We start from the raw sequence: 22683 nt of genomic DNA, 5'->3' as shown, positions 1-22683 counted from the left end.
GAAAGCAATTTAAGCTTCAGTAATGCATGCCTTACACCAGGATGCAGATGCAGTCATGTGGGATTCAGTCTCGCTGTGCCTGGACAAGTGCGTACCTGTTCATTGGCCTCTGAACCCTAGAGACCATATCATCCAACACATTGGTAGGGCTCAAGTCTGGCAAGGGATCCTCCATATCATAATTGCTACATTCTTTTCCTGCTGTCCTGCTTTCCTGATGATCCGTAAGTAATTGTGCTGTGTCCTGGACTTCAGTCCTACAGTATGCATCTACTCAAAGCTGGGTTCCCAGGGCTATTTCCATTTTTTATTAACCTCCTCAAATGAGTTCCTTGAGCCTGGTTTTGTTCCCATAATCTTAAGATTTTTTACTATCATACCTGTCTTTAACAGTTACCACCTTATTCAATTTTTGCCTTTTCTCACAAGAAATCTTGAAAATATGATGACAGCTCTCTTCGTGCACATAATGAGTTCTTTGAAACCTCTTGAGGGCTTAGAGAACATACTATCAGCCCCTGTTAAGGCAGCTGGCTGATGGCTGCTGATTCTAATTCACTCAATGCCCTTCTTCTGGATTTAAGTGCAGCAATCACAGCATCCTACTGGACTTAATGAAAGTTATGTAGGGATCACTGGAATATTGTTTCATTGGTCTGATTCTTTGTTTGTTTGCCAGAAGTCAATCTGCAGATCTTGTTTGTTTTAAATCTGCTCAGAAATCTGCTTTCCAGTCCTGGTAGTGGAGGCACACACACCTGCTGGTTTTACTTCGAGCTGAGCTTAATTACCTTATTAAAGTCTTAATTGAATTCACATGTTTGTTACTTGGCGTATTGGCGAGTTTTACTGTACTCAAATGTTTGCCATTTTTCTTTTGAAATGTAAATATTTCAAGGATGGACTACAAGTAACTGATTACCTCTGCTTATACAGTATGCTTGAATCTGAATTGAGCCATTCTAATGAGGGTAATATGAAGACTGATAAATTTGTGCATCAATACGAAACTTAACAGGGTTTCCCACAGGCCAGGGGGTGACCTCCCACAGATATAAAGACGTAAAGTGGCTCAGTGTGATGTGGTGGGGGGCAGCATGGTGCACAAGTGTGAAATAGGGGCTTTCAGTAGAGGTTGTTTGTCACCAGAGAACAAGAATGACAAAGTAACTAAGCTTTTTGTTTCTGAGACACAGTTCATAATTTAGAATTTGTCTGTGACCTGATGATTCAGCTACATGGAAACCCCACTTTTTTTTTGTTCTATATGATGCCTAATGTGTGAGATTTTCTGTTGAAAATTGTGATACTATTGGTATTGATGGTTTCTTTTATTCAAGTACAAAAGAAAAGTTTATTAACCGAATTGGGAGTCTACAACAATGATACAATTTACATTCTTCACAATTTCACAATTACTTATTTTCTTTAATAAACCCACACTTTATACAGTTGTGTGAGATGTTCAGACCAAGGCATTAGACTTATAATAATAATAATAATTGCTTACACTTATATAGCGCTTTTCTGGACACTCCACTCAAAGCGCTTTACAGATAATGGGGACTCCCCTCCACCACCACCAATGTGCAGCATCCACTTGGATGATGCGATGGCAGCCATAGTGCGCCAGAACACTCACCACACATCAGCTATCAGTGGGGAGGAGAGCAGAGTAATGTAGCCAATTCATAGAGGGGGATTATTAGGAGGCCATGATTGGTAAGGGGCAATGGGAAATTTTGGCCAGGACGCTGGGGTTACACCCTTACTCTTTTCGAGAAACGCCCTGGGATTTTTAATGACCACCTCGGTTTTACGTCTCATCCGAAGGATGGCGCCTGTTTACAGTATAGTGTCCCCGTCACTATACTGGGGAATTAGGACCCACGTGGACTGCAGGGTGAGCTCCCCCTGCTGGCCACTCTAACACCTCTTCCTGCAGCAACCTTAGTTTTTCCCAGGAGGTCTCCCATCCAGGTACTGACCAGGCTCACACCTGCTGAGCTTCAGTTGCCAGTTGTGAGTTGCAGGGTGATATGGCTGTACGCTAGACTTGAACGCTATATGATTATGTACCATCATGGCTGCTGGCTGGCAGAAGATTTGGGGTGTATTTCAACTAAACAGGATTTCAATGTGCATTCTTGTGTACAATTTGTCAGTGTTGACATATTTAATTGGCCAAAAGGCAGCACCTTTTTTCGGCCAGGCACCCCACCTGGACTGCATACCACTGTAGGAAACCATGCTTTATATACAGTAGCACCTTTCGAGTCAATCATCTCAAAGTGCTTTCAAATAAATCAAAGGCACATTGCGCTTATCCAGAAAGAGTTTAAAAAGACTGAGGGCAGTAATTGATACCAAAGCCGTTTCCACTAAGTACTGACTTAAGAGTTTGGATACTTATGTAATCTGTGGATTTCTTATCTTTCAATTTTTCAATTTTGTTTACAGATTCTGCTGACATCCTGCCTTCTTCACAGGTAGCGGTGTTCAATTTGATCATGTAACATTCATTATTTGTAATTCAAAAAAATCTGATGTCATTGGTAGGGCGTGAATACCTTTGTAAGGCTCCGCACGCTTACTGGTATAACCAAAAGATTCGTAGCTTGTTTGTTTTGTGAGATAATTATAAAGTCTGGGGTGTGCATACTGAACACTGCATTCCTTGCCCACTAAAAGGAAAATCTCTCATGACAAAGAGAAAAAGCAGACAAATCTCAGGCTCTAATGGAAACATCTGTTACTTTCACATGCAAATGGTCTGTACTAATAAGATACACATGTTCCTCCAAGTGCTGTACCAAATCCTAATGTATCCTTTTCCAGGTTATTACGAAAAATCCCTTTGCTTGGGAATGTTTATTCTAGTTGCACCCAGTATTATGTGAACAGCAAAGTCATTATTTGTGTAGATTAGTATGTTGGTTGGTCACTCTTCCAAAATAAATGCCATGTTATTCTTTGAAGGGTAAAAATAGCTTGCACATCTACTCAAACTGACTTACAATAGCATTCAGTCATACAAGTGGGCTCTTTACTGGTGTGTTGTGAATGAAGTACCTTGCCTAAGGGCTCACTTGAAATCCCCACCTGATATTTGAAGCAACATACAACTGTCCTTTCCTTTTCATAAACATTATTGACACACTGACAGAGGAGGTAAGAACAGAAGTGCCTTGGGAACTCATCTTTGCTGATGATGTGGCACTGATGGCAGATTCAGAAGTAGAACTACAGGAGAAAGTGTTCAAATGGCAGAGGGGTCTGGAAGAGGGTGGACTGAAAATGAATGCAGAAAAATCTGAAATAATGGTAATGGAGAGAAGAGGAGATACTATGACCAATGTTGAGGAGACAAATGGAGGAAAACTGAAACAAGTTGATGACTTTAAATACCTTGGATCAAAACTGGTAAAGGGATGAGAAACACTGGAGGCAGTAAAACAAAGAGTGAAAGCTGGATGGAACAAGTGGAGAGAAATAACTGGAATAATCTGTGACAGGAAAATCCCAGAAAGTTAAAGTGCAAAATGTACAAGACTGTGATTAGACCTGTACTACTATATGGAGCTGAATGCTTGGCAGTTGGAAAGAGGGAAGAGAACTTGATGAGAAGAACTGAAATGAGGATGTTGAGATGGATTCTGCAGATTTCAGTGAAGGATAAGATCAGAAATGAAGAAATCCGTAGACGATGTAGGGTGGTGGATGTGGTTGGGAAGATGCGAGAGGCGAGGTTACGGTGGTATGGACATATCATGAGGAGGGACGTTGAGGAAGTAACAAAGAGGGTAATGGAATTTGAGGTGGAAGGTAACAGAGGAAGAGGCAAGCCTAGAAAGAGATGGATAGATTGTGTGAGAAAAGATATGGAGGTATGTGAAGTGAGGGAGGAAGATGTGCTCGACAGAGACAAGTGGAGAAGAGCAACCAAAGCAGCTGACCCCAGGACAGTCTGGGACTAAGGCTGTGAAAAAGAAGAAGAAGAAGATACAACTGTACGTAAAAACTTGTCTTGCTTCATCGTCGGCTTATTGAAGTAGAAAACATTTTGTAGGCCATAAAGTTAGGGGACATTTATATTTAGGGTAAATCTGTGGCTCAGGGACTTTCTGTTTACAGATACAATTATCAGGAGGTGGTCACACCGAGATTAACTTTATACAAGAAAATAAAATCTGCATTGTGTCCAAGAGATGGGAATTGAAATAAGTGGAAACTGGAACAATTAAAATGGTAAGGTAGTATTTATTATAACATTGTTACAATTCTGATAACTTGGGGTGTCTAAATTGGTCTTCTGTTTCACTACCCAATCCCCTACTGCATTATTTCTCAAATTCAAAATTAAAATACTTTGGGGAAAGAAACAGTTTGAGATCATTTGTTTTTTTTTATATTGTTATATAAGAATTTATATGAAGTAGTTCAGGTGCGTAGCCTGAGGAGCTGTGGAGCTCTGACACCTGCAGAAGGCCTTGACACCTATTCTTCCTAAGAATGTATATTGTTAATTTTATTATTTTGTTACTAGAAAGCCTTTCTCCAAAACATTGTGATTAAAATAGATCTGACGCTTTCTTGTTCTTTCACATTATTTTTGTACAAAATCAGTGATTCAACATGTAAAAGAATGATGTGTTAAAGAGTTTCTGGGTTACTTTAGGATCTCTTCTTAGTCAGATACAAACAACTTCCTTCTGGTGTGTTTCCTTTCCTTTTATTTTTATTTTTCTATTACTTGATGTTTTGGGTCAGAAAGAATAATCATGTAAAATTATGCTGTGTAGCCTATTTCTTAAGTAGTATAATCAGTAGACTGTATAATCACATACAGTATGAATATGATTTCAAAGCATTGTGCAAGATTTAATATTTCTCAAGATATCATAATCTTTTATTATTAGTTAATTGGTGTAATCTTTTATGAGGAGTATAGGGCAATTAAAAGGGTTTTTAAAATGAGAGCTTTTCTTATCTACCCATACATTACACATTTCTTTACCTTTCAGGCAGTTAATGCCATTCAGCTTAAGTAAATGATTAAGGTTATTTTTTGCACCCTTTTGCCTCCAGGATAAATAATTAAGGCCAGTCATGCTTTCTGGTTTAACCTAATGCCAGACAAGACAATTGACTTGGTAACATGGATACATTCTTCTCTCAACTGAAAGCATAATGAACATAAAGCTGAGACAAGAGATGGTTATTCAGTTTGCTGTTATCGAATTGATGTCTGTTTCTTGAAAGAGTCTGGGCGTTGTCTTCAGCAACATTGCTGTATAGCTTGTTGCAGATTTCCACAACCCTGTGTGTAAAATGAGTGCCTCCTGTTATCGGTTTTAAGTGAACCTTCTCTTTCCGTTTCCGTTTGCGTCCTCTGGTTTGTGTTCCACTGTTGATTTTGGACAAAAAAATGATTGTGCTGCCCTGTTTGTAATGTCGTTGAGTATTTCGAATACCTGAATCAAGTACTCTTGTTGTCCTCTCTGTTCAAAACTAAAAAGGTTCAGTTCCATTAGCCTGTTAGAGTAGAATATGTGTTTAAGCCAGGAAAATCTGTATCTGTTCTCACTTCTCTGAAGAAGAAAACCAATTCCAATAGTTTATTAATATGATATGTTTCGTGAAACCAGCCTATCTAGATTTTCAGATAAGCCCTCGATGCCACTGATCACGTGGAGGATTAAACATTTCAGACATACAGAAATGGCAGTTCCTTAGAAAGCTAAGTAGATGTTTGCTCATTTGAGCTCTCTTCAAAAGAAAAATAGGGTTTGTTTAACATAAAGACCATGCTGTTTTTTCACTATGCTGTGAGATGTTTGTCGCACAAAAGTCTTCAAGGACAAGACAGATGATGCAGAGTCAATCAAATGGATCAAAGTGAGGAACGGAAAGCAAACTGGTGTCTTCAGTGACTAATGTTCAAGTACAAATCAAGTCACAGAGGAGAGCTACAGAATTATACAGTGTGTTGTTGCAAAACATAGGAATCTGTTTACAGATGAGGAATATACAGTATAAAAGAGACTTTACTCAGCTGTTTGGATATTTACGTCAGTGGTTTGCGCAATAAATACATAATCCTCTCCAGAATAAAGGACTTTTAACTCATTAGTGTTGTACTTAAAGAGTATATGGATATAAATGACTATGACTATTCAGATGGAGTTTGAGGACAGCCACACTGCCTTAAACGCGTGCATAAAACAGCAACAGGGAATACATACTGTAGCAAATACATTTGCATATCATTAGGGTTTTCTGTGACAACTGACTGTGGCCCTGCTATGATCAGAAAAAGGAATGTAATTATAAAGATCATTGCGGTTCAAATTGGTCACCCAACAGTAAGTTTTCTTGGCATTATTTATCAAGGAAATCTTTGTGCCTAGATTTCTAATTCTGGTTTCAATAATTAGATGACAACAGTAGTGAAGATTTTCTTGTTACTCATTCTGGCTTGACAAAGAGGTAGTTTCACAAATTCTGTGCAAGTAGTTGGACAGTGTTTATGAGGACATTCTGCTTCATTGCACTGTACTTTGGGTAAGCTGAGGGAAGGTTTTGGCATGTTTAGTGGACTGTCTTGATGCAATCAAGATCTTTTTGTCAGAGAAAGGTCAAAACTACCCCAAACTGGGTGACGAAATATTGAAGTATTGTACCATTAGTGTTGCTGAGATTGTAAACTAAATGCAAGAGATTGCATCAAAATTTTTAAGTCACATTTTCAGCATTTTGGCCTGATGTTTTCCTTTCTGATAAAACAAGAAAACATTTTGTGTGTAAGTGACATCGTACAAGAATAACACAGAGGCACACAATGGGAGTTATGGATTTCAAAATGCAGCTCATCGAAATACAGTGCTAAGACTTCTGGACTTCGAAGGTTGCGGATCTCCGGTATACATTTGAAGTTACTGAAAGAGATCACAGGGTCTCTGCCGTGAAATGTTGGAAGTCCCTGCTTGTGAAATTTAACTGAAGAAAGTGGCACTGTCACTACTCTGAGAACAGACCAGCTAAACACTCTGACTTATGTGCTGCTCAAAATACCAAAGTATGAGTCCAGGACTGGAGAACTCGTCAACTTAGTAAGTAAAACCAAGGACAAGATTCATCATAATAAGCACTATGCATGAAATTAATGATCTCATTTTAATTAATCAGAATGTAAGTTGAGCTGTTAGTGACTTTAACAGTGGCATGCAGATCCTTAAATATAAGAGAATGAGGTAACTCTTGTTAGGTGTTGACACATCGATTCTAAAAGGTGTCATGTCCACCCCGGCTCCAGCACCATGGGCAGACTGACATTACCATGGTAATCTGTGTTGAAAGGAGAGCGGAGGTGTGACTGGACCCCATGCTGTTTAAGGCCAGGTCTTACTGCACGTGGGACTCTGGTAAGGATACGTGCTTTGTTCTGATTCTGCTCCTTTTTTTCATTCTTGTGTTCCTGTATTCCCCTGTTCTGGTTCCCTGGCCTCTACTCTTTTCCCTTTGTACCATTTCTAGTGCCTGATTGGATTCCTGACCCAACGTGTCCCAACCTTGTGATTGGATCTCCCCCATGGCTTGGAATATTTTCAGAATGTACAGTATCTCTGCTAGACCCAGACCTGCTCGGTCTTTACTCATGGATAGCCCCTGGGGCGTTGGGCGGTGTCTCATCTGCTTTTTCTGGTTTTGACTCCCACCGGCATCAACTCCAACTGGAGAGGTGCAGCTTGACGGCACACCAGTACCCTTCATGCGCTTTCCAGCCTCAGCCCTTCCAGTCAGCGCCAACGGCACCCTGCCCAGTGCCCTCATCATCATTCCCTCATTCCTAGACGCATGCAGCTCTGCTGTGACTGTGTGTGCTTTTCCTGTTAAGCTCTTGCTCCTGTTCCACTCCCACCTGGCCTCCAGTACACCTGCCTACTGCACCGTCTGCCTTGTGCTTCACTTCCTCCCCTGACTTGGGCCCACCTTTCCCTCCCACCAGAGCGGCAGACACAACAAAAGGTTAATGATGATGGAAGTGGTTAAAATAAGCATCTCCTTCTTTTTCATAGGTAACTTTTTCAAGCCTAGTGTTTCCCATGTGATATTTCATCATTTCTGTTTCCTGCTTGTACCATCCTCTAATTAGTGGTTCAAGCAGGTACAGTAGCTGCGTCAGCATGCGTAGGCTGCAAAGGAACAAGTAAAGGTTTATTCTATGCTGGAAAGAGAAGAAAAGAGACACAATGTTTTGGCTGTGGAGCCTTCTTTGAGTGTGAGAAAGAGAGGGAAGTCAGCAGCTGAAGTATCATAGGAGAACAAAAGCTGGAGTGTAGAGGAGCCGGGAGCACTCTGTCTAAACAAAGGCTGTATCTTGAATACCTACAACCTGCAATCTTCTTTGAGAAGCTTTATCAAAAACCTACTCAAAATGTAAATACGACGTATGTCCTCTGCATTCAGTTAACACTGCTATTTCTTGTTCAAAGAATTCTGACAAGTTACTTAAGCAAGACCTATTTTCTAAAACCATGTTGATTATACCCTAGACTCCTACTGCCATACAGATGATCCTCTAATTTTACATGTAAAGATCAACATAAGCAAAACTTATTGGTCTGTAATTACTTGGTTTATTTCTTTTCTTTATGGATGAGTGCTACATGAGCAATTTCCCATTCAACGTTGAGGAGTGTTAGTCTATGAATAACATCTCTTGAATCCCTACGTAGCATTGGTAGAATACCACTAGAGTGTGAAGATTTATCTTCAGTATTTCTAATATTTTATCTGATCATATACAATATAATGCTATTTTAATTTTTTTAACTGAAAGACAATTCATCCTTTACCATTCTTTTGTTGTTGTATTACTGAAAAGAAAATTGGAATTAATGCTGAATTTCCTAAATCAATTTATAAATTGTATCCACAATTTATTGATCTCCATTTCTTTAACTGCATGCTGTTATTTTTGCCATCATCTTTGTATATCAAATTGGTGTATTATGCCTTTTGGACCTTTGAATTTTAGCCTTTAATTTCTCTTTGGTTGAAACAGATCTGTTTCACAAATAAACTCTTTAAACTCTTGCCATTAAATCTCCTCTAGTTCTGTATCGATCCTGTCCTATTTTACATCAGTTCTGTCTCATTTCTTCATAGACCATTTTCCTGAAATTCTAAACATTCGTTTTGACTCTCTGCAGCCCTGTCCTGGAAAGGCGAATTAGAAAATCAGTGGATGTTTTGGGTCTACTTGAAAAGATTCAAAATATGCTTTAGAGCACACCTTATGTTTTTAGGTCCCTAATGGTCCTATTCTATACTCTTGATTTTATGAAAGACTACATAAATGTAGACATTCTCTCTTGTAGGTGTTATGAGAAACTGAGTTCGGAAACTTTTGTTAACATGTCTGCTATTTTAGTTGTAGCTAATGATGCCACTAATAGTTTTTCAGTCTGTGTGAGGAAAATTAATATCCCTGAAGATTACCGCTGTCTTCTTTTATACATACATCTCTGAATTCCTTAAATAGCACTATAATAATCAATATCTAAATTTATTGTTCTATAACATATACCTAACAGGGAAAGTTTGACCCATTTAGATTGGATGACTCTTGATTCATTTAGGTTGTGTTCCTGTCCCTGAATGCTCTTTTTGACATACCGTACAGTACTACACCTCCACCTCTTGCATCTCTGTTCTCTGGCAAAATGCATCTGATAATATGGTGTTGTAATCACTAGAGTTTTTAACGTGTGATTCGGTAGCTCTTAACATTTGAAATTTGAGTTCAATCCGCTTTGCAGTGGTAATCATACCCATTTCCTTCTATTGGTAATGTTTGTTTAATACAGTTTTTGTTTTTCTTTTGTTTACTACTGTATATGATTTTTTCACATCAGGAATAAATGCTGTGTTTATTCAAAATACTTTTTTCTTGACAGCCAGTATGTAATTTCAGTACCTAATCTGTACCTAGAAACAGTTCCTTACTTTTATATACACCAACTATCAGGGATGTGTAAGGGTTCTGTTCCATAAGTCTTTATGTAACCCAAATTATACTCAAGTCAGAAGATACCCTTTCCTTGCCATTGTGTGAACACATACAGTATAGAGAATTACCATTCACTATATTGCAGCGACCCTCCCTTATTTTCCCTAACTACCTCGGAAACTGAAGAAGGAGGGAGAGGAGACTAGAATTGCAGACAGTGTTTCTTGTTCTTTAATGTGTGTGTTTGTCACACAGGGGGTAGAGACCAAGAGAGAGAATGCACAAACACCTAGCAGTCAATGAGGTAGAGAAAGAAAGAAAACTCTATGAAGATGGTACAAAATGAAATAAAGATCAATTAAAAGAACTTCAGGGTTTTGTAGCATTTTTAAACCCTTTCATTAGAAGAATATGCATAAAAACAAACTAATTTAAATATTGCTGAGAATTATCTTTCACACATGTATACATATTATACTCTACATTTAATTACCCTAAACTCTACTGTTAAGCAAAATAAAATAAAATACAAAGTAAATAATAAAATCACTTGGGTGCTTCTCTGGCATGATTTCAATACAGGCTACCCACAATTTTTGGTGCAAACAATGAGATAATGTGCGGCTGACACACACGTGTGAAAGCAAAGCAGGACGGCAGTGTAAAAAGGAGCCTTGTTGAATTTTGATGGTGACCACAATATACTTATACAGGTACAATATGCTCTCTTGTATTCCATCTGCGGTAGGAACTTACCGTTCTACTTGCTCTTTATGTAACGTAAACTGGAACACTTTATTATGGGACCCCCGGGAGCTTTGTACTGAAAGTGAAATTTACACAAGTTGAGTCTTGTGTAACCCGGCCTGTTTTTTTCTAGCCTTGATTATTGTAAGGCAGTACTTGTTGGTGTATCCACATGTGTTCTTACTGTTATGGGCATTTTGCAGCTTGGCTGCTTGTATTTTAATCAAATGTAAAATGCTTGAGTGTACATTACCTCTTTTAGCTCCCTTGCACTGGCTGCCTACAGATTTCAGATTGAGGTTCAAAATACTGCTGATTGCCTGTATACTACAGTGAACTACCAACCCAGTAGAAACCTACAATTCATTTATGCTCTTTGGCCATTTGTTGGTTCCCAGTACAAGGTTCTGGGAGACCATTCTTTTTGTTCTGATGCTCCTAGCTGCAGAAGAATCTCAGATTGCATATCTGATATTTTACAAATCAGAGAACACTTTCAAATCCTGTCTTAAAGCTCATTTTATACAAAAACTTTTAATTATCTAGTTTACGGTTTTAATTTGTATAAACCAGTCTTTTGTTTGATGTAGTGTACAGTGCCTTGAGACATGCCATAGGAAGGCGCTATTTAAAATAAATGTTATTAATAAAAGTATGTAAAGCCCCCGGCTTTTAAATACTTTTCCAAATCATTAAGATTTTAAATGGTGCAGTTTTATTTGGAAGCATAAAAGTTTTGGATATTTAATGCTGACATATGTCAGCAGAACTCTTGTACATGTCAAAAGCTCTGAGACCCAGGGGTGCTTAATTAGATTATTGGAAGAATGAAATGTGAGAAATGTAATGTAATGTAAGACATGCAGGTTTAGGAATAAACAATCAGTGTCAGCTGTCAGTCATCTACCCATAAAGGAGAATCAATCAGCAGTTCAGTCAAGATATGAACTTAAGATGAACCAACCATAATTAGAGATTTTATTTTTAGCTATCAAAACAAATCAGCTCCTAGTAATTTTAAAGGGATCACATGATCAGAAATGTACATAGAATAACAAGCATGACATATTATGTATTTAGATACTGTACTTTTTAATAAGATGTTTGGGCTGTGAAGTCCCTTGTTTAACATCCAGGCTAAATCCTATAATCTATGCATTTTTCTGTCAAACTTTCATGGAAAGTTATTTTCCTCATCCAGACAAGCATACTTTCAAGGAAAATACTTTCTCTGTAAATTTGGGCTGGGCTTTGGAATAGGATATACTTGGGCAACGTCCCCAGAATGGAAGATCTAGAGAGACAGGTTATTTCCTACAGTTTCATGGCACGTAGAGTCACACATTCCATCCACGAGTACCAGGATACAGAAGTGTGCTATCAACCCACAGGCTTGGTTCAACAACTGTTTGACTAGTAATGTCTGCTGTGACTGTGCTGGTCAGGGCAAGGAAGGAGTCTCATATGTTCTGTAATTTGTTTGATAGTGTGTAGTAGTGCAACAGCCTCCTGTGCCTGGCAAGGGACAAAACATGAACCAATAATCTAACTTCAAGCCAAACCCCACAAGGACCTTACGTTATTGACCAGTGGTTCTTTATGGACAACAGGGCTTCATCATGACAAAGGCAAGATAAAGAAGAATGTGGTTCGGTCTGTCTTCAGGGCTTCAGATCTTTAAGGCTTCTCCAATAGTGCCAGAGATCAGGTCTACTGAAGAGTGAGGGAAAAGGTGAGGTGAGGATCAGCTATAACTGATCAAGAGGATGACAGCAACATCTCCCTCTACATCTGTGTATTGTTAAATCTCTGTCTTGTGACAATCGGAAAACGTTTACAAACAGAAATGCCATAAAAAACAAATATAGGAAAATTGCATCACCACATTCTAAAATAATTATGGAAAGTGTTAATGTTTCTGCAGTGTCACTAAAGCTGGTAAGTAAGTACAGAATATTAAATTCTCTGTTTTAACTAAACCCAATGTGAAAATTAAGCACCTTGGAGACTGAACTCCAAGCTAATTGAGGCAGTAATTGAGGCAGTTGTTGTGTGGCTTATGGTGTTGGATGTATGCATCTAAGCATAGATCTTTGAAGATCTAGAAAAAGCAGATCCTCCTACAGCAACAATGTATGTCTTTTAGTTTTTCTTAGTTTTGAAAAACCTTTAATATTTTTTTTTCTTTCACTCTGCTGATACAGTATGTAGGTTTAGTCCTATGTATTGCCCATTCTTTTTTTCGTGGAATAACCTTTTGTGTTACATTTCTTAATTATTATTGGCACATATGGGCGTTTAAACAACGTGGTGCAAAACTTCTTTTGCAGTGTTATTGCAGCATTTAGGTGAATGTTTCAGGAAGATTTGCCTTTGTCGGTTGTACTTTCATTAACTGTTGACCCTTAGAGCCTTATTCTGATCACACATTAAATGGCCAATCAAATCAGCCATAAAGCAACCGACAGAGCTGAGCAAGGATATCAAAGAAGAAAAAAACATAAAAGAAAAGAATGAAATACAGAGAACAGTACTATTTGAAAAATACTCAATCCATTCCATGAATGTGTAAGTCTTTTGTGATCCAGTGGCATCACACTTGAGTATTCATGCTTCCAACCCCAAAGATATTAGAGCTAATTTTGTTTGAATAGAATGGCAGTTAGGTGAAAATTCCTAATTTAACATCAGCTTGTGACACCTATGGAGAGCAAGATGGGGTATGCGAAAAGACAAATTCCTAATGCAGGAAATTGTATTGGGCTAATAAAGTGATGTTATGTTATTGTGTATCCTATAAATCAGGAGTAACAGATCTGTCATCTCTACAATGTTGAATACACATTTGGAGTGCATGAAAACAATTTTCAGGGGTTTTGATCTCTCAGCTGGAGAACTATACTACAACCTCTGTATCATCATCCCCATCCCCCGTAAATGTTGAACAACTTGCTGCTGAAGTTGCTTAACATTTGTGTAGTACATAATATTTGCTGTATGTAAAAGGTGTTACACTGAAACTTCAGAGGATATGCTCCACATTCATGTAGGGAGCATGGGGCTGCACTTCACATGAAAATGAACCTGTGGCTAGAGGAGGACTTAAGTAACGAGTCCATCCATCTGTCCATTTTCTAACCACTTTGTCCAATAGATGGTCAAGAGGAAGCCAGTGCCTGTCCCAACAAACAACAGGCACAAGGTGGGATAAAGCCAGCAGTCATATATGATTATCATTTTGAATATTTCACACTTTGCATATAGTAATGACATGAATTAATGAGATTTTTATTCATCAAACGTTTTTCAGTATGGTCGGTTGTGTTACCCAACATAGTCCTTCAGTTTTGTGATATGAACAAAACTGGCACATTATAATGCTTGTTATTACTGAAATCTTATCCACTGAGAGGCAGGTTATGTTGGGTAGTAATATCCAAATTTATTTTCAATAATGTATTACAAATGAGTTTAGAAAGCTAAATGTATGTGTAGTACATAAAGAAATGTTATGTTATTACAGTAATTGCTCTCTGCATTCCAATGCTGTTCTTCCAGTGACTGAGAAATTACTGTGGCTACCAGCTTCTATGTGCTTGTGCTCTTACTCTTTAGTCTTGTTGTCTAACCTTCTCTTAAGAAATGTCAGAATGAGGTTGTCGGATCACTTACCTATGACCAGTCAAACTGGTGGGCTGAATGGCTTCCTGTTTGTAAACATTTGCATGTTCTAATATCCCTAAAAACATTTCATGGTAAACGTCCAACAGAAGGTCTGTATTTTCTCTAAAGGATATCTTAGTCTGTGGATCATTGTCACGGTCCACAAGAGACTTTACCAGCTCCCTCTACCACATGTTAATAAAGTTTATTGTATAACCCTGGAGGAGGGGGTAGCTTTTAGCCGTGGACTCCCAGCGGTTTCCTAAATGAGGTTTTTCTATGAATTGGCTTCATTACTCTGCTCTCCTCCCCACCGATAGCTGATGTGTGGTGAGCGTTCTGGCGTACTATGGCTGCTGTCGCATCATCCAGGTGGATGCTACACATTGGTGGTGGTGGAGGGGAGTCCCCATTACCTGTAAAGCGCTTTAAGTGGAGTGTCCAGAAAAGTGCTATATAAGTGTAAGCAATTATTAATTATTATTATTATTATTATTATTTCCTCCCCCCTGTGCTGTGCATCTTATTTTATGTGTGATACTATCTCATCTGACATCCTACCCCTAGAGTGCGCTGCACTTCATTCCTGTTCCTAGTTCCGTGTGCTTATTCATGTCCTTCTGGTGTGTCTTGTTTCCGTTTTCTTATTAGGTCCCTGTGACTCCAGTGTTCCTTGCTTAGCATTAGGGTACGGATGTCGTGAGGCCTAGCATCAGGTCATCCCACGTCCGTGTCCTGAGGGCATTGGCCTCATTCCCGACATCGCCTGACCCCTGAGCCTAGTACAAACCTCCATGTTTGTCCCGTTTTTGCCGCTACGCATAGGGTCTCTACTACTCTTCTGTTCATTCCACGGCTGGCCTTGACAGTCATTGTGGCTCAAAATCTTTATTTTGCTAATATTTTGTGTGGTGGAGGTCAAGCATGAACAATATTTAAGCTAAAATATTAAAGGTTAGCCAAAATGCAGCTCTTTTGCTGGGGTAAGTAGTAGCCTTGAAATGTCTCTTCTTTGGAAGGATGGAGGTTTTAAAAATTAGAATGTCTGTAGCCAGATGTTTTCCTCTGTTGATAGCCAGGAAAACCCCTGTAGAGAACATCCAAAATAAACACCACTATTGTAGTTTTTTTGTGTACAATGCAACCTTAAAATTAATAAATTATCCAGTTAGTAATTGCTGAGTGAAGTGTTCATTCCTTCTAGAGTGGAAAAGATTAAAAAAAAAATTCAGCATATTTTGTCTGCATAGTTCTCTGATTTAATGACCCCACAAAAGGGCTTCAGGATAACACATCAAAAGTCATGAATCCCACTGTGGGACACAAGTTTTAAAAAACTGATTTTTGGTGAGGATCTGATGGACTTATGATAAAGTAATAGATATGATAATTTGAACACGTGATCTTCTTCATCATGAATTTAAAGGTGTCTTTGTTCCTCACTTGATCTATGCCTTCCACTTCACAAAATAAAGAATAAAAAAAATATTAAGGACCGAAGCTTTGACATGATTTATTTGACATGAAATGTCCCTGCTTTGTTCTCACATTCTCACTTAGAAATTCTAGTTTACAATTTGCTAAACTAATTATTGGTTTAGAATAGTGGTGACTGCTAATGCACAACTGAAATGAAGCATTTGCTCTGTGTCTTCAGTTGTACTTATTTGTTTAAAGACATCTTTCCATGTTCAGCTGTTATTTTTGGTGTTATTCCTTTTACATCTCAGAGCCAGCTAGTGTGGTGTGTGAAGAAATGCATGTCATGTACCAGATGCTTTCAACATAAACAGTTAAATTCTAGTTTATGTAGCCTTTTACTGGAGTTTTAATAATCCCTGCCCCAATACACACACCATGTTTATGAGATCATGGGTTGGACCTTTCTTCAGGATTGACTCAACCTTAATGCAACATAATAATCCCTGGAATGATTCTGTAATGTGGGAGCTTGTTGGGTGAATGTACTGTGACAGAAAAACAGTTGCACTGCAGATTAATGTTGAACGCTTCATCCCAACATTAAATATAAAATATTTTGACAGGCCATTAGCCAGTGTTTGTTTGGGAGGGCACAGCTGCAGGTAATTGGTCTCTATGAGCTGCATCTGTGGGCTGGCCTTTTTAAATGGCCTGTCTAAACTCACTTTTGTGACTTCATAAACTCGTGGAAAGCAAAGCAGCATGTCAGAAGAGGGCTGTCCTCATCTTGCAGAAAGTAGCCTGATGGGCGGCTTCCTTTTTTGTGCTGCTGGGAAAGGGGCAAGTGACAGATTGAGGGAGCAGGGGAGGCCGTTGGTTGTTTGTCAGTGAAGTGACTGGGAAAGGGCCATGAAGGTGTGTGTGTGTTTGCCAGGAAGGTGGCGCGGCTGAGAGCAAGGTAACCTGGTTGGGGTGAAGCCTTTATATTACAAATATGTACATGCTTCTTTACCATTATAGAAACTGCTCTGTAGAAGGGTCCATGCCCTAGCTTGCCAAACTGGAATACTGTGAGGATTACGTTACATTTCTTCTGCAGTTTCCTCAAACATGCGGCTGTTGTCTGCCTCCTGTCTGCAGTGTAAAAATTCCAGCAGCTTCAGATCACCTTCCAATTTCAGAAGAAGTACTTTGAGTAAAACATAGGCAAACATGCCTTGACATGGTTTCATGAAATGGAAAAGCTGCTACATTTCACCGCTGTGAAATTTTGACGTTTGTCATAAAAGTAACTTTTCAAAAGACCATTCAAGTGTTATCACTAGTGAAATCAGAGAGATCTAATAACATGATTAAAGAAATACTGAACTGTTGTACAGTGCATTGAAAATGTATTCATAGACACTTCCTATGGTGCTTCTTTTTATAAAATGACAAAATACTGTAATTCATACACTTTTTAACTTAATATTTTATTCCAAACCTGAAAGCTGAGATTGAAGACCCTTGAAGATAAGTTACAGGAAATGTCAGCAACATTTAAGATAAAAAAATTAAATATATTGATTAAGTATTCAGACCCATACTTTACACTCAGTATGGAAGTTATCTATAGAAGCACCTTTTGGTAATAATCAAAGCTAAAAGTCTTATTGGATAAGTGTTTTCTAACTTTGCACACCAGTTTGGTAGAAAGTTTGCCCATACTTCTTGGCAGATTAGCTCAGGTTCTCTCATTGCTCAGGGATCACTTACGGATGGTATTTTTCAAGTCTTTCTACAGATTTTCAAGTCAGGATTTTGTGCTACTCAAGGGCATTTGCTTTCTTATTCTTTTGCCACTCCAGTGTAACCTTGGCCTTGTGGTTTTGATCAATGTCCTGGTAAAAGATGGATTTTCATCCAAATTTCATGTCTGAAATAGGTTTTTATTCTAAGATTTGCTCTGTCTACGTTCTTGACAAGCTTCCCAGAAGCAGGGCAATTATGCAGTGCTGCCAAACCAATGCTCCACAGTAGGAATGATGCTGACTGAGTGATGTTGGATTTATGTCAGATGTAATACCAAAAAGTTCCATGTTTTTGTCTTGTTGGCCACACGACCTTTCGTCACATGTTTTGTTTCAGTATTACTTGTGTGCTTTGTTCCAACTGGATGCAGGATTTGTTTGATTTTTTCAATTTCATAAATCTCCCCGTTTGTGGAGTGATCAGGATATTGTTGACCCATGGATCTTTTCTCTCATCTCAGCCACTGCACTCTGTAACTCTCTCAAAGTCCCTCTTGGCATCACCATTTTCTTCTTTACCTGATTGCTCAGTTTGGAGGGACAGCCTTATTTAGGCTATTTCTTTGGTTCCATCCACTTCTTAATGATTAACTTCATCATAAGCAATGAAATATAAAGGTTCTTTGAAATGTTTTAATCCTTTTTCATTATTTGTGCCTTTATATACTGTACCTTTATTCCTGAGTTTTCAAAACTCCTTGGTGTTCATGGTGGAATGTTTGCCTGAAACTCAATACTTGACTAAGGGACCTTACTGAGAAATTATTCTTCAGTTGTTTTTTAACAAGATAATAGAAACCAAGAAATGATTGTATAATCATAATGAAGGTTTCTACAATAAACGTTTTTCATTAAATATTTAGAAGTACTGACGTTTATACAATACCTGAGTATAATATATCAAGTGGTTGTGGTAACATCAGTTACATTATTTCCTGTGTTTGACATAAAAAGGTTCTGCTTTGTTATATCAGTTTTACAAGTGTCCTTCGTGAAGCATTAAAACTTAAAATTGTGTGTAGTATGGCAGAACATTTCTTTCCTAGAAAACAGGAAATTCTTGAGTCTTGGATTCCAAAGTTTGTATGAAAATGAATGAGGTACTTTGAAATGCTTCTTTGTTATAAATAAAACTAAATGATAGATATTCAAAATGCTATGAGGCTTTGTTAAATGTGTTTCAGTATTATTTGCATACCGAGTTTTTAACCGAGTGGTTAGCTCCCAATAACGTAACTAGGAAAGCATATGATTTAAATTTAATATAAAATTAGATGAGGTAGAATGCCAGAATCTTCAGTTTTGTGTTTGGGAAGTTGTTCCAGCTGTAACCTAGCAACCAGAGTACAAATGGTTAGACTAGCTAATAACATTAATATGTTGGCATTTTTATTTAACGTACATTGTTTTGCACAGTGGGAGTTACCATTGATTAACTTGCAGGAGAATAAACTGAAGGTAGAAGAAACAATTTCCAGCTGTGATATGCATTATTTAAAAAATGCTATTTTTACACATTTGCAGTAATATTTTTTTTATAGATTAAGTGAGATTTCTTTCCCTATGTGTATCTCAATTTACTTTTAGTTTGGTCATTTGTGGTTTATATGTAATGAAAAAAAATCTGCTCATAAGTCAATTTATCTTACTCACCAAATCCTTAAAAGATAAAGGTGTCTTTTAATGTGTTTATTGTGGGAAAATATATCAGAGCCTTCATTATGAACTTTGTGAGAATGAAACCTTTGTTCTACTCAAATACATATTCAGAGTGAGTTGTAATTATAGGCACTGCACCTGTGACCCTGAGGGTTTGAGAACACTGTTGTGAATAAAGCTTTTGTTCAAAGGGTTATGTAAAAATGCTAGTACCAACCATGACACTAACACAGACTTGTGTATTTTTAAAACACACATCTCATCTTGTTTCTGAACTCTCTGCAATAATACCAAACGTGCTGTGATACCGCATGGGGCGGTTTACAACAGGGGCGCAGGTTCTAAACCCAGCACCATCACAAATCTGAAGTCCAAAGTAAACTTTATTTACAGTAACAGCATCTATCCCAGTACAGCAACTTCTTTTACAGCAAAATGACTTGTATTCCATCACAACGGCTCATACCTCAACACAACAGTTAATTTCAGTTTCACTGCTTTCTTCCTGACTGCAGTACAGGTTCTCTCTTCAGCTTCTTACCCGTAGACACTCTTTATGCTTCTGGTTCACTGTGCCTTCCTGGTATGTATTCTCTCTTATTGGTTTAGTGCTCTGTTTAAATGTACTCTGGCAGAACACACAGCTGATCCCTACTCCAGTGATTGCTGGTGTCCACCATTGTGAGGTCGGTGCCTCCAGTCGGCCATTTCGGGGAGGTCGAAGTGTCCAGGAACCGAAGGACACCTCAAAGAAAATCATTTTGTTTTAATTAATTTTGTTTCTCAAGGAAAAAATGTTTTGAGGACTCTGCCCCTCATGGCACAGTGTATACTGGGAACAGGCTCTCAGTACCATATACTGTATATACCATGGATATACCTATTAGACCATGCAAATCAACATAAATACGCCAAGTCACAAACTAATGTGGTGGAAAATGAATACCGTACTGCATATTATTCTATTATAAAAATGAACATAAAGCACAAATTATCACAGTTATTAAGTGCAGTGATATTCAGGAAGATGTGAGGAAGCAGGAGAGATGCAGTGGTTACAAGGAGCAAAATACATGTACAGTATTCAAATTTGTACATGAAACTGTTTGGTGTTATTTGAATTAATTTCTTTTTTAAAACAGATTGCAAAGATTTTACCAAGTGGGTTTACTCATTAATGCATAAAAAATATTTGTCTTTCTTTCACATCAAACTAAGGCTGTTTTTGTTTTTGCTTTACAGGGACTTGAGATTTAACAAAATAAAGGAGATTCAACCAGGCTCTTTCAGACGTCTTAAAAATCTCAACACACTGTAAGTATTCCTGTTGTACATTTGACACGTGGTATGGTAAGGCTGTTTGTGGATAATAAATTGAATTTCAAATTTCATTTGTTTTCCTGTTTATGTATTAAAAAGATATTCTAAATTTAATTTTCTTGAGCTATATATGACTCTAAACACACACATTTTAGACAAATACTTGTCATCCTTTGGTTCTGTTTTCACTTGAACCTGTTATTTTGTATAATTGATCCCTGTTTAAAAAAGATGGCAAAGAGGTACGTTAGGACTGTGTTTTCATATATTGTAGCATGGCTCCTTTTTTTAAGAATTCCTTTTTATTGATGTATAGTTAAATGATATAATATATAAATGTATAGTTACCATTTTGCTAAACACTATTAGAAAGGAAACTGACAAGATGGGATCACATTTTGGACAGTATGTACTGGGTGCTGGGAATTTTGGGCTTTAATGTGTTTTGATGTATAATATAGTACAAGTAATTTATGGAACAAGTAATAGGTTTATTCCATGCTGAAAAAAAGAAGAAAGAAAACAACGTTTCGAAAGTGGAGCCCTCTTCAGGTGTGAGGAAGCCTGAAGAAGGCTCCACGGCTGAAACGTGTTTTCTTTCTTCTTTTTTTCAGCATGGAATAAACCTATTACTTGTTCCTTTGCAGCCTACGCATGCTGACGCAGCTACCCACCTGAACTACTACAAGTAATTTATATATAGAAGTTAAAATAAGATGAAGATTTCATGGCAGCAGTTTATCCTGCTGCCTCATAGTTCTTTGATCATGGGTTTGATTCCATGCTGGAATGTGTAGTTTGCATGGGTTCTTCCTGGGTGCTTAGGTTTCCTTAACCCACACAAAAGGTGTGCAGCCTAGGTTTGATTAGCACTTCTCAATCTACCTTTAGTCTGTGGCCCTGCAATGGACTGGTGTCCCATCAAGAGCCAGAGCAGTCATGCACTTTAAGTCCCACCTTGGGATTTCTGTTTTTGGAATAAACTCTTGTGTTGCCTCAGGACAAGAAGTAATCTCATAATGGATAAGTGGGAATAACATTAAATGAAAGCAGTTTTGCTTCATTTGTCAAACGTTTCATATGTGTCTTTAGCAACTTAAAAAGATGGCAAGAAATGGTTGCCTTATGTGTCAGCCATGTCTTCATGGTTTCAGAAATGTAGGTCAGAGCACACCTAGAAATTAGTATGTTTCCCCCATTGCTTGGATGACCATTTGTAAAGGTATTTTTCTCAGGTTGACTTGAAGGTCTGCAGTTAAAGAAAAGCTGCTTTTTTTAGATCATCTGAGTGGAAAGATGGTAAATGTAATGATCCTGCTCACACAATTTAGCCAAAAGCTATTATTATAGCTTATTAACCCATCATTTAATTGCCAAGTTGTTGTTTTTTTTCAGAAAATTAAAGCTATAAAGCCATATATTGATTTACAGTTTTTCATCTTGCAAGCACTGCTTAAATGATAATGATGAAGTGACTTGTTCAATATCGTATATTCCTTGACTGAAACAGCCATTTTGTTGTTTTTGTAGAAGTAGTAGTTCCCATCTGTTACACGGAAACTTTTATCTGAAGATGACAATAAGCTGTAAGAGAAACATTTAGGCCTCCATGTTAATTATTTATTTTAAATTATTCTCAGAATAACAGCACATCTTATTCATTATAAACAATATGCTTTGGAGGATGAAGACTATCTCCAGATAGGATGCAACATAATTTGAATATATTTCACTTTAATTAATGCCTACATTTCAGTGTACGAGAGTAACTTGATGAGTGAAACATTTGTGCAAACCACAGATTTGTGTAAAATACAAATAGTATACAACTGTATTCCTACAGTATGTTAAACAGTACTTGACTATGATCAGAGAATAAAAAACACATGTAATTACTCTCACAATAATTTAAAAAAGTTTCCCCATCTAACTTTTATGTTGGGTAGTGAGTTGGGAATTACTAGTGGTTAAAGGGGGAATTGATAGTGGTTTGGGAACTACATCCTCCTTCAAACAATGGTGAAAAGGCTTTGAGCAGTCACCAAAGGATTCCAGGTGATTAGCAGG

General features: G+C 37.8%; 1 protein-coding gene across 5 annotated transcripts in view; it reads left to right on the top strand.

Moving 5' to 3' along the window:
* The window catches only part of pxdn (peroxidasin), a 92756-nt gene that overhangs the window by 13101 nt on the left and 56972 nt on the right, over positions 1 to 22683 (top strand). For all 5 annotated transcript variants that reach the window (XR_015935489.1, XM_088626515.1, XM_088626514.1 and 2 more), the window contains exon 2: positions 20539 to 20610. Coding sequence is in view for 4 of the 5 variants with exons in the window: in XM_088626515.1 (XP_088482641.1) it covers positions 20539 to 20610 (72 nt within the window). In the remaining variant the exon portion in view is untranslated. The remainder of the gene's footprint in view (positions 1 to 20538; positions 20611 to 22683) is intronic.

The sequence above is a fragment of the Lepisosteus platostomus genome, chromosome 3, assembly GCF_059453375.1.
Source record: "Lepisosteus platostomus isolate fLepPlt1 chromosome 3, fLepPlt1.hap1, whole genome shotgun sequence".
NCBI lineage: Eukaryota > Metazoa > Chordata > Actinopteri > Semionotiformes > Lepisosteidae > Lepisosteus > Lepisosteus platostomus.
This window is presented reverse-complemented; position numbering and strand designations above follow the sequence as displayed.